Genomic DNA, 11,405 nt, shown 5'->3' on the forward strand with positions numbered 1-11,405 from the left:
CGCCGGCGCCTGCTGGATCGCCTCCTGCAGACTCTGCTGGTATTGCTGGTACTGCTGCAGTAGGGAGCCCGGAGACAGTCCCATCAGGGCCTGCGACAGTGCAGGGCTGTAGGGGAACAGGCCTTCCATACCATACATGGGCTGCAGGTACCCGCTCTGCAAGGCGCCAGGGATCTGGGGGGCATAATAAGGAGAAAAGCCTGGTACAAAGTAAGGAAGGAACTGGCTCGTGAGCAATGCTGTGGGGTCTGAAGTCAAGGCTGCCTGCAAGGCCTGCAGCTGAGCAGGGTCCACTGCATACTCCATGGTGGGCAGCGGGGCTGAGATGGTGGCTGTAGGCTGAGGGGGCCTCTCCTTTCTCCTTCTTGGGGACAGGCAAAGGCTCCCCTTTCCCTTTGTGTGCCTTTTCCTTCTCCTTTCCTTTCTCACTGTCCTTGTCCTTCCGCTGCTGCTGCGACTGCTGTGGCGGGAGCTGTGGTGTGGGTGGCGGCTGGGCTGCTGGCGGCGGGGGCTGCTGCACCTGTGGCTGCTGCTGCTGCTGCTGGGGTTGGGGGGGTTGCTGAGGGGCCATTGCCATAGTGGCTTGTGCTGGGGTTGGGGAGCTCAGCGGTGCTGAGGACGGTTTATTTGGTAATCCAGATGTGGGGAGGCCAGGGGAAGGAACTGTTGTGCTGGGCAGACCCATCAAGTTCGGTTTAGGAGACGTTAAAGCTGGAAAGAATGGAGACAGAAAGAAATCCGGGTCAGTCTGGGGTGGTGAGGCTGAAGCTCAGGGTGTTTTACCTGTGCCACTGGCATGAAGTCTGAGATGTCAAGGCTTTCACTTGAAGGACCCTCTCAAAACCAGTGTTCTTACCAGCAGTGTCCTGCCAGGCTCAGGGTTAGATAGCTTCATATGCTAATGAGGACCCATCCTGGCTAAGCTCCTATGCTTCCCCTTTCAGCTAAACAACCTCCAACACTTTCCTCCAACTCGCCATACCCACTGGTTCATATTTCCTTGGCCACACACTCCCATCTACCAGTATGAAGACACAAAACTAGCTATTTCCAGCCAACATCCACCTGAACCTAAAGGCCTTCCTCTAAGAAGAAAGAGGATGGCCATGAAACCCCACAGTAATTATATCTTAGAGAGAGGCAACAAGAGAACGGAGCTAAAGCAAGAAACCCCCAAAGACCCAAGGCCACATGGACAAACAAAAAAGGCTCTGTATGTTCCTCTTCTCTGACCTCCGTTGCTACAGCTGAGTGGAAACTTTAGGAAGGCAGGGAAGAGGATGAATGGGAAAGCCTGGAGGGAGAGCCTCCTGGGAAGAGATATAATCTAGCCAGGACAAACTGCTCCACTGCCTTGGCCCAGCTGATGTGCTTCAACAGGGGTACTGAAAAATGTAACCATGTAGGGATGGGATTCTGAAATCTGCTGGAGAAATGACCACTTTTTCTTCCTGCTCCCATTTAAATGACATACAGGTGGGCCAACGGGGCTGCAGATTCTTAAGAAATCATACAAAAGAGGAGGAAAAAAAGCAGCATCAAAATGCAGCAGCCCACAGTCCAGACATCATCAATTCCCAAGGCATCAGAAGGATCACCCTCTGCTTATGGGTAGCAGAGATCTTTGATCATGTCACATGGAGTAAAGCCCAGTCATTGGACATAGTCCTAGTGTATACTACCTACAAAGCTTTCTCTCACACCAGAGCCTAATGTCCTCCACGATCCATAGTTATCTTCATTTGAGTCTTAACGTTCTATGGCAATAGTCTTCTGTTCACATGGAGTAGAGCCCAATCACTGGTCATACTCAGTCCTGATCTACACCACCTCAAAGCTTATACCCACCCCAGAGCCTAATGTCCTCCATGATCCATAGTTATCCCATTTGAGTCTTCTGTTCCCCGGTAATAAAAGAGTATGTTCCCAGTCACAACAGAGTATGGTCCTGGTGATAGTACGTACGCCAAGCTTCAGGGGTTCTAACATTAGCAAGGAGGTGGGGAAGGACAGCAGGGGGCTGAAGACAGAATATGCCAGATGATGAAATACTGAGAAAACAGGAGTTGGGAAGGACTCACAAGCAACAGCTCTGGGGACACCTCTACATATACCACATACAAGAAACCAGACCATACTTATCCCTTCATTTCAGACGACATCAGAATGTACAACCAAAAGATGTTATAGCCTCTCAGTATTTCATCTAGACCACCTTCTGCCAGAAAGCTGGGGTGGGATTTCCATAACATGACACTGTCCTCAGGATAGAAAGAAAACTCTGAAAGCCAGACCTGGGTGATGACTAGGTTCATTTCTATCCATGGAGATATAGTCTAGTCACTGGATTATGAAAACCTTCATATTTCAGTTGGGTTGAATAAGGTTGCTTCAAACAGCCAATCCTAGAAAAATATCCAATAATGTTGGATAGCTAAGGAGGAAGCTACTTTTCCATAATAATAGAAAGAGACATCTGGGATTAAGCCATTCAATTTCCTCAATGCATGTAAGAGACTGAAACCAGAGGAAATAGGACCCACTCCTCTCAGAAAAACTCAGTAAACTTATTTAAATGGGCACAGCAAGGCAGAGACAGTAAATTACTAATTCTAGACTTTAGAAATGACCCTTTCTGTCTAGTACTAGGCAATGGGCCTGCACCATATTTTAGGTTTGGGGCCAGAACCAAAAGATCAGTGGGGTGAGGAAGGAACGTACAGAGATGTCTGGTTCCCCATGGCTTCAGGCTTTTGAGAAAAGATTCAGGTCAGATGGCTTTAAACTGACTTCATGCATCTTCAACCAATAGTCTACATAGGAGATCCAAATTTTAAGAAACATTGACTGAACCCCTGATGACTTATGGAGCTCTGCAGTTGCCACACGAGCTACCTTAATAGTTCTATGACCTTGGTTTTCTGATCTGTAAGATCAGAACGGAGGAAGGTATTTCATCCCCTGAGACTTAGTCACACACTTCCGGCATCAGACTGACCTTGTGTGGATTATGGCTGACACACATCAGACATGTGACCTTGAGTCCATTAGTCAACGTCTAGGAACCTCAGCTTTCCACAACAGGTGGTTGTAGGGAATAAACAAAAGGGCCTATGGAAACATCTTAGCATTGGGCCTGACAGATAATAGATGCTTAATAAACACACGTTCCTCCCCTCCCTCTTGAGAGCTGCTGTACAATCAGATGATGGGTAACTGGGGCATGTCTGGCTGCTTTGAATCGTTAAGAGCATATCTTTCTATCTCAAGTCCACGCAGAGTGGTCAGAACCTGGGTAGCACTAAACATATACCTGTTGACTGACTGGCTCATATTGGGTGTTGTGGAAGGAGCACATAGCACTGGGAGCCCGGAGGCCTGGGTGGGAGCTCTGGCTCCTACCCTAGCTTGCTGAATGGTCTTGACCTCTCTGGGCCTCAGTTTTCTCATCTGTAAAACAAGGGGAATAGATCAGACATTCTGATTCTACTTATTTTTTTTTTTTTTTTTTTTTTTTTTTTTTTTTTTTAGTTTGGGTAATAGGGCATGTGTTTTTTTTTTTTTTTTTTTTTTTTTTTTTTTTTTTTTACATTATGATGATATGATAGGCTTTCTCAAGCCCCTCTGCCAAGGTCCTGGGCTGGAAAGATAACTTAAGTGTCCAGCTACTTTCCATAGCTTGTTTCTTGGCTAGTGTCTAGCTAGCTTTAGCACCATTCTGACATTACTTGCCAAAATGTATAAGCAACAGTCTCTGTGTCTTAGTGCTTTTTTTTTGTTCTCTTTGGATAAGAAACCAAGACCATGAATGAAGTAGCCTCATGTTCTGTAAAGCACCACCCAAACTGTAAAACCAGAAACCAGGACTTCTCTGGGAAGCAGCAGAGCCACTTCAACCCCTAGGAAAGGACATGCCTTAAGGAGGCACTCTGAGGCATTCTCCTTTGGCAAACATGCCAAACAATGGTCAAGCCCGGCCTTTGTGGGCATGCTTGCTCACTTGTGCCTGACAGGACCCTGGAGGTGAAGGTTCACTTTAGGAAGGACAGTAGAATTCAGAGAAGATGAGTGAGAACAAAGGGGAAGAAACAGAGGTACATAGGAAGAACTCCAAAATTCCCTATTAAGTGAAAATTTAAGAACATTAAGTACTTATGATTCTGAATGAATGGAAGGGAGAGGGAAATGGGCAAAAGGAAATGAAGGGGTGACTGAGGACCCCTAAAAGCATGTTAGTATTTTTGTCTGGAACACTAACACAAATATGCCCAAACTCAGAACCACATTGCTCAATGCAAGATTCCTGGTCAATGTATTCAAGTAGAAAGGCAGCTTCATTAGGAACTAATATAGCCACTGTTGTCTTGGCCAGAAGAAAATCCCAGGAGTAAGAATCTACCTAAGAGCTTCTCCCTGATAGCAGTTTTCCTGCCACAGTAGCTCCCTAAAAAAGAAGGCATGGACCCAACACAAGGGCAAAGAATTGATTTAAATTCTCTTGGATCAGTTTCCATATGGCACAATCCAGAATTAGCTAGGACATTCAGGTGTCTTACATCTACAACAAATATCTAGATGAGATGAGCATTTCTGCAAGGATTGAAAGGACGGTTCTATGATGGAAACTTCATTCTTGAAAAGTCCCTAGGAATGAGTATGTAAGGACCCTCAAGTTCTTTCCTATTAACACATGCCTTGGTTGTGCTACCGAACATAGGGTATAAAAGTGTTTCCAGTGGAGACCATTCCAACCAGGAGGTTCCATTCCTGAACTAGAAAGGCCAGGAACCAGGTACACACTGGCACCAGGGCAGCTTAGCAGAAGGCGACTTAAGTCTTACTGCTTTTAGAAAACTAGAATGGGAATCTTCCTACCTGCTCAGCACTCAGAGGGGTTGAACCACGTAACCAAATACTTACTGGGCACTGACTTAATGCTGAACACAGTCACCCAGTGCAGAACCCACCTGTGTTGGATGGAGTAAAGCCTGGCAAGGAGGGGCTGTTGAGGCTGGGGAGCAACACAGGAGGAAGGCCCTGGAGCGCTGGATATGTTGCAGGAAGGTTAAGAGCCTGGAGAGGGGCATTGTCAAACATCCCTTGCTGTTGGGCTGCCAGTCCAAGGACTTCATTGGCTTTTTTAATTCGGTCCAACTCTTGTTGAGCCATCAACTGACGTACGGTGGCTGGGTCAAAGTATTCTTTCTCCTTGTCCAACTGGCTTCCAATGGTGTCTTTAACTTTGGAGATATGCTGTTGGGAAAAGATATGGTCACGTACAGACAGCCGAGCGCTGTACTTGATGCCACACAAAGTGCACTCTGTTTTGGGTCCCTCGTAACTCGTTTGGTTTATACCAAAATGCTTGGCCATGCTTAACTTGGACTTCTTTTCTTTTGCCCGGGCATTCTGGAACCAGACCTGAACAACTCTCTTTGGCAGTCCAATGTCATTGCCCAGGACCTCACACTCTAGCATAGTGGGCGTCCTATAGTCATTAAAGCATGACTTGAGGACCTTCAGCTGCAGGTTAGTCATTTGAGTGCGAAAACGTTTCTGCCCAGGCCGATCCCCACTGTCACCGGATTTGCCTGCAGACCCACTTGCACCAGGACTGGGGGAGCAGGGGTCTGCAAGGCTTGAGGTTTCACTGTAGTCCACTGTACCTTCATTGTCATATTCCTTGCTATAAAAGCTGGGGGCTGGGCTGACCAGACCAGATGAAAGCCGATCTTCATACTCGGACATTGCCATCATGGCCGCTTTGGTCAACCCTTCATTGGGCGCAGAAGAGGATTTGGTTTCAGTTGCTATTCCTGTCGCACTGTCATTATCTGCGTTGCCTTCATCTCCAGTCGTGGTATCTGTGATTGCTGTGTTGACAGAGGAACAGTCATCGTTGTCCAGCTTAGCTTGGTCAAAGTTTAAATTAACTGAGGACATGGAGGGGCTTTCAAAGTCTTCAATCCCCTCCACCTTGATGGAGGAAGGGCTGAGAAGAGTTCTAGGAGACAACTCCATGGTTTTGCTCACAGGTGAGAGGGGGACACCCTGACCATCACTACTGCTAGGGGGTAGGTGGGAAAAGCTCGTGCCATCAAAAATATCTCCTTTCATTTGGAGTCCCCCATCGCAGTCTAAGAGCATTGCGGACAGAGTTAGGTTGTAGCCAGCTCTCTTGGCCTCATGCCAGTGGCGGGACCGGATATGAGCCTCAAGGGCAGTCTTAGCTTTGAAGAGTGCTCTGCAAAAAGGGCATCTTCTGTGGGCCTGTGCTGGGCCCACAGCCCGGAACTGTCCTTTCCTTTCCCGAGCTCGGGTGTTCTGAAACCAGACTTGCACCACACGTTTCTTTAAGCCCACCTCGTGCGCAATGTGATCCAACATCTTTCGAGTTGGATTGGAGTCCAGCAGATACTTTTGGTACAGAATTTCCAGCTGCTCTGGTGTAATAGTCGTCCTCAAGCGCTTATCTCTCTGAGGCTCTTCCCCTCCCGTCCCACTGTCATTTTCTCCAGGGCTTGCACTGGCCTTCTCCTCCAGCTTCCTCTTCAGAGTGTTCATGGTGTTGGTCGGAGTGGAAGGAGAAGTGGCTGAGCTCGCTGGAATCTGAGGGATGGCCCCTGAGAGTAGCTGGCTGGCCAGGAGTGGGTTACTAGGATCAAACAGCATGAAAGGCATATCCAGAGACCTGTCCAAGAACTGGGGGTGGATGAACTGGTTCTGCGCACTCAGGAAATGAAGCTGCTGATGCTCCTGCCAGTGCTCAAAAGATGGGAACGCCAGCTTACACTGGTCACACTGGTAGGGGATTAGCTGAGGAGGTAGGTTTGCCAGCTGCTGAGGAGTTGATGTGTGGAGGGGCTTGAGGGGCAGGTGGGAGAGCTGGGAAGGACTGGGGCTCGACTGGGGTAAGGGGCACTGAGGAGGGGGTGCTTGCGGAGGAGGCTGTGGCAATGAAGGTGGGGAGGCCAGCTGTGGGAGCTTCTGCTGGGGTGTGTTCGTCTTCTGCTCGGGCTGGTCTTGCTGCGGCAGCTCTGACTTTGGCTGTCCTTGCTTTTCTTGGGTTGGGTTTGGCTGTGCACTGGAAGGTTCAGCCTGCTTTGGTTTCTCATCACTTGCCTCTGTTTTTGAACTGAAGGGGGCCAGTTCGTCAGCCTCTGTGGTAAGCTGCAGGAAAGCAGAGGAAGCTGCATTGGCTGATGGTGCTGGGGCGCTGTAAGCCTGTGAGGGCATTGGGGTGCTACAGGAGGAGCTGGTGGGTGTCAAGATTTCCATGGCATCCATGGAATCCTCGTTTTGGCTGTCATCCTGCCCCTCCTCATCCTCATCCTTGTAACACAGCTTCTTCTGGTGCTTGATGAGATCAAAGATGCGTTGAAACACCAGGCTACATTTTTTGCACTGGTAGTTCAAGTTGCTCGTGCGAATATACCTATCATTTGTAAGTTCACGCCGCTCTCCATCTTTGCCCTCTCCCTGATTCTCGTAATTTTTCCTGGCCTTCTGCCGGGCATTCTGAAACCACACCACTATAACTCGGGTTGGAAGGTTCAGTAAATTAGAGAGTTGTTCGAATTCATCATCCTTTGGATAAGCATTGGCATCAAAGAAATCTTGTAGGACCCTCAGCTGGTAGTCAGTGAATCTTGTTCTTGAAGACCTCTTGCTTCCCCAGTACTCCTGCTTCTGTGGTTCCGGTGAAGGGGGCCGGGAGTCAATCTTGAGCTCCTCCAGACTGGTGATAGGAGGATTGCTGAAGTTGTAAGGGGAGTCCTTGTTTCGCTGCCGCTCTTTGAAGAGGGTGTTCCTGAACCAGTGCTTGATCACTTTCTGGGGCAACCCAGACTTGTCTGCCATCTCTTTGATCTGCTCTTCACTGGGGGAGTTGTTAATGTCAAAATACTGCCGTAGCACCCGGAGCTGGTCGTCTGTGATCCTGGTGCGAGGCCTCTTGTTCTGCTGCTGGAGTAGAGTTGGGTTGAGCTGATGCTGGTAGAGCTGGGCCAGATCTGCAGGCAGAGGCTCCACAGGTCCAAGCTGAGGGGGCAGCTGAGCCGGCAAGGTCTGCAGTGGCATTGTTTGCATCATCAGCGGCGAGAAGATAGGCAGCTCCATTGGCATGGAGAGCTGGGTGAGTGGCACAGATGGCTGGGCCGGGGCAATTGTGGGCGAAGTGATTGGTGGGGCTGATGCAGGAATGGCTGGTGTGGAAGCAGGCTGAGGCGGCGCTGTAGGAAGTGGGGGTGGAGGCGGTGGAGGGGGAGGTGGTGGAGGCTCTGGGGTCTGGGGCCTCAGGGGGTACAGTTTATCGTAGTGCTCCCTGTACTGTTTGGCAAACCTCTCGAGTTGTTTAAAGGGAAAGTAATTCTGATGAACGTGTTCTTGATGACTCTTTAAAATCAAGATGTTAGAAAAGAACTTGCCACAGGAATCACACTCCAGCTTTTCCAGGTTCTCTCCCTGCTCAGTCTTCCCATTTTTCTTCTGCACCTTCTGTTTGTTCTCATTGTACTGAATGACCAGCTCGAAGCCAAAATTCTCCAGCAAGGCCTTGGTGGCATTTCCCCGGGCATCTGAAGCAATGCGTGGAGGAAGCATGGAAGGCTCAGAACTACCTCCTGGTGCCAGCTCTTTCTTCTCTTTGGCCTTCAAGGTATCTTGCAGCGATTCCTTTGGTCCCACACTGCTCTCCCCACCCTCGGCACCATCCCTCTCTCTCTGGTTTTCTTTTTCCTTTTCTTTGATGACCAGTTTGCTTTTCTTTTCAGGGTGCTGGCTTGGCTGAAGGAGGGCAGAGTGACTCTGAGACAGAGAGAGTTGGCTTTGCTGCTGCTGTTGCTGTTGCTGTTGCTGCAGGATCTGCTGGTGGCTCTGCTGTGGGAGCTGAACCTGAGCCTTCAGATCTTCCAGCAGGCCCGGGCCTGTCCCAGTCAGTGTCAGCGCCCCACTGGTCACTGGCAAGCTCACCTCAGGGTTGAGCTGGAACTCAGCACTGGGGATATAGAAAGGGAAGAGGAGATGCTGCTGCTGCTGCAGCTGCAACAGGGTCTCGGTGGTCATAGGAAAGTGAGGAAGGAGAGTAGGATTAAACAGCTGGGACTGGATCAGGGCAGCTTGCTGCTGCAGCTCTTGCTGTAAGTGAGCTTGCACTTGGGCCTGGGCCTGGGCCAGTGTCTGTGCTTGTTGCTGCTGCTGTTGCTGCTGCTGCTGCTGTTGCTCATTTTTCACCTGCTCGAGTTTTTGCGTGGCTTCAATTTTAGCTTGCTGCTTACTTTTCTGACGCATTTGCTGTTAAGGTAGTAGAGAAAACAATCACACGATGGAAAAATGCAAAAGAAAATTTGTTAACGCCACAGCTCCCAGATTCCTCCCACGTTAGAGTATATATTCCAGAAGAAGAGAGACTATGCATACAGTGTGTCCCATTTACGCCTAAAGCAGAACAATCTTTATAATACTGGGTTGTAGGAAAAGTCAGGACATATTTTTCTGTTTCTCTATGCAAAAATGTGTCATGGCTCTTCCGGTGACCCAGTATTTCACTAAGGTTCTCATATCAATTTTAGTGAATTTACAGAAAAGGGAAATAAGTCTATTCGAATCACATGTTCACGTTCCACTAAGAGCAGCTATATTCCGACATAACAACATAAACATATACTCTTTCCAAAAATCGAAGATGCAATTTAAAAAAGCAAATCAGCTAAAAACGCATACCTGTCTAAACTTCCACTCTTGTTCATGTTCTGATTCTCTTTGCTTTAATGGATCTTTAAAAAGATCTGAATCGATACGAGAGCTGGGATCAATGCTGTCTTGGTGTTGCTGCCTTTTCATAGAATCATTTGACATCTGTACTTTATTAATGCGTAAGGCAGCTCTGTTATCTCTGGCTTTTTGCTTTGACAAAAAAAAACAGAAATTAGTATCATTATACGTTACATGTCTTAAGAAATAAAAATAAAACTGTAGTAAACTTTATCAGATAAAAGCACGGGATAGTTGCAACGTTGGGTTGTTGGGAAAGTCATTTTTGCACAGCATAACAGAAAAATACACACGACTTTTCTGAGGACTCAGTATTACTCTTTAGAACATATGGTGTTGCTGCTGTTCCTGCTGCTGTTGTTGCTGCTGCTGCTGCTGCCTAGATGCAATCATATCTGCCAGCTTCTTCCGATTGGCCTCCTTAGGCTCTGAAGGGGAAGCGATGTTGGCATTGATGGGATTCCCCAGGGGCGGCATCCCGACACTTTCAGTAGGTACTTGGCTCAGTATGTTAGAACTTGGAGTGATGCCAGCACTACTTGGGTTTGTGGTGGTAAAGGTGTTGCTGCCACTGGTGCTCACAGGACTCGGTGTGGAGGAGCTCAGGGAGACACTGCTGCTGTTCCCAGTCCCATTGCTACTGCCACTTGCAGCCTCCAGCTTGGCTGCCCGGGCCTTGGTTTGATGCAACACAGACCTCATGTGGATCTCCAGAGTGGAACTCTGGCTATAGGCCACATTACAAGTGTTACACTTAAAAGGTTTGTTGTCTGGGCTGCTGGTGGGTTCTGGCTGACCAGTTGCTGATTCTTGAAGGGCTCTTTTTAACTTATGTAGGTGGGAGACAGAATTGTAGTGCACTAGCAGGATATTCTTTTGGGTGAAAGATTCCTTACATACGGTGCACTTGTAAGGGCGAGAAGGGTCTAGAAATTTTTCCATGGTAAAGTTGGGACCTTTTCGGAAAGGTAGAGCTCTCTTTGGCTCTGAGCCTGAGTCTTCTTGTACTGACCCAGAGTCGCTGCCCGTTGGGCTCTGTTTATCTTCCAAGTCACTCTCTTCCTCCTTGTCTTCTTCAACGATTATGGTGTGGTCCTCGGCTAGGGTGGGGTCTCCCATTGCCAGGAGGTCCCCATTGGCCAGAAGGCCACCATAAAGCTGCTGGATGTCGGCCTCACTCAACTCCAGGTGGCTCGTCTCAAGGTGCTTTTTCAGAGCCTGGAAAGTTCTGAAACTGCGCTGACAAAGACAGCACATGGTGGCAGCTCTGATCACGTGGTACTGAGAGTGGAGCTGCAACTTTTCAATGGTCTTGAAAGCCAGGCTGCACTGATTACAGCGGTATTTGTACACGTGGCGATCTGACACAGGCAGCTGAGGCCTCTTGGCATGCACCTCGTTGAAATGTGTCTGAAGTGCGGCAGAAGTTTTGAAAACCTGGTTGCACCCCTTCTTCCAGCACAGGAAGCCCGAGTCTTCTCTCACAGAGCCTGGATCAGTCGGAGAGGGTTTCAAATCTCCACTGTGCTCTGTGCTTACAGATGGCAAGATGGTCTTTCCCAGATCCTCTGAGGTTTCTGTTATAAAAATAAATAAATTAAAAAAAATAAATCAAGCCCAAAGATAAAGCTTTG

At 48.5% G+C, this 11,405-nt stretch overlaps 1 protein-coding gene across 1 annotated transcript in view; it reads right to left on the reverse strand.

Annotated features, from left to right (window-relative positions):
* Positions 1 to 11,405, reverse strand: part of ZFHX3 (zinc finger homeobox 3) — a 276,675-nt gene that overhangs the window by 4,122 nt on the left and 261,148 nt on the right. The window contains 5 exon segments of the mRNA XM_027773529.1: positions 1 to 9; positions 11 to 337; positions 339 to 711; positions 4,968 to 9,221; positions 10,149 to 11,348. The exon segment at positions 1 to 9 is cut by the window's left edge and continues 411 nt beyond it. Coding sequence (XP_027629330.1) covers positions 1 to 9; positions 11 to 337; positions 339 to 711; positions 4,968 to 9,221; positions 10,149 to 11,348 — 6,163 coding nt within the window.

Source organism: Tupaia chinensis, unplaced genomic scaffold (assembly GCF_000334495.1).
Source record: "Tupaia chinensis unplaced genomic scaffold, TupChi_1.0 Scaffold000355_1, whole genome shotgun sequence".
Classification (NCBI taxonomy): Eukaryota; Metazoa; Chordata; class Mammalia; order Scandentia; family Tupaiidae; genus Tupaia; species Tupaia belangeri.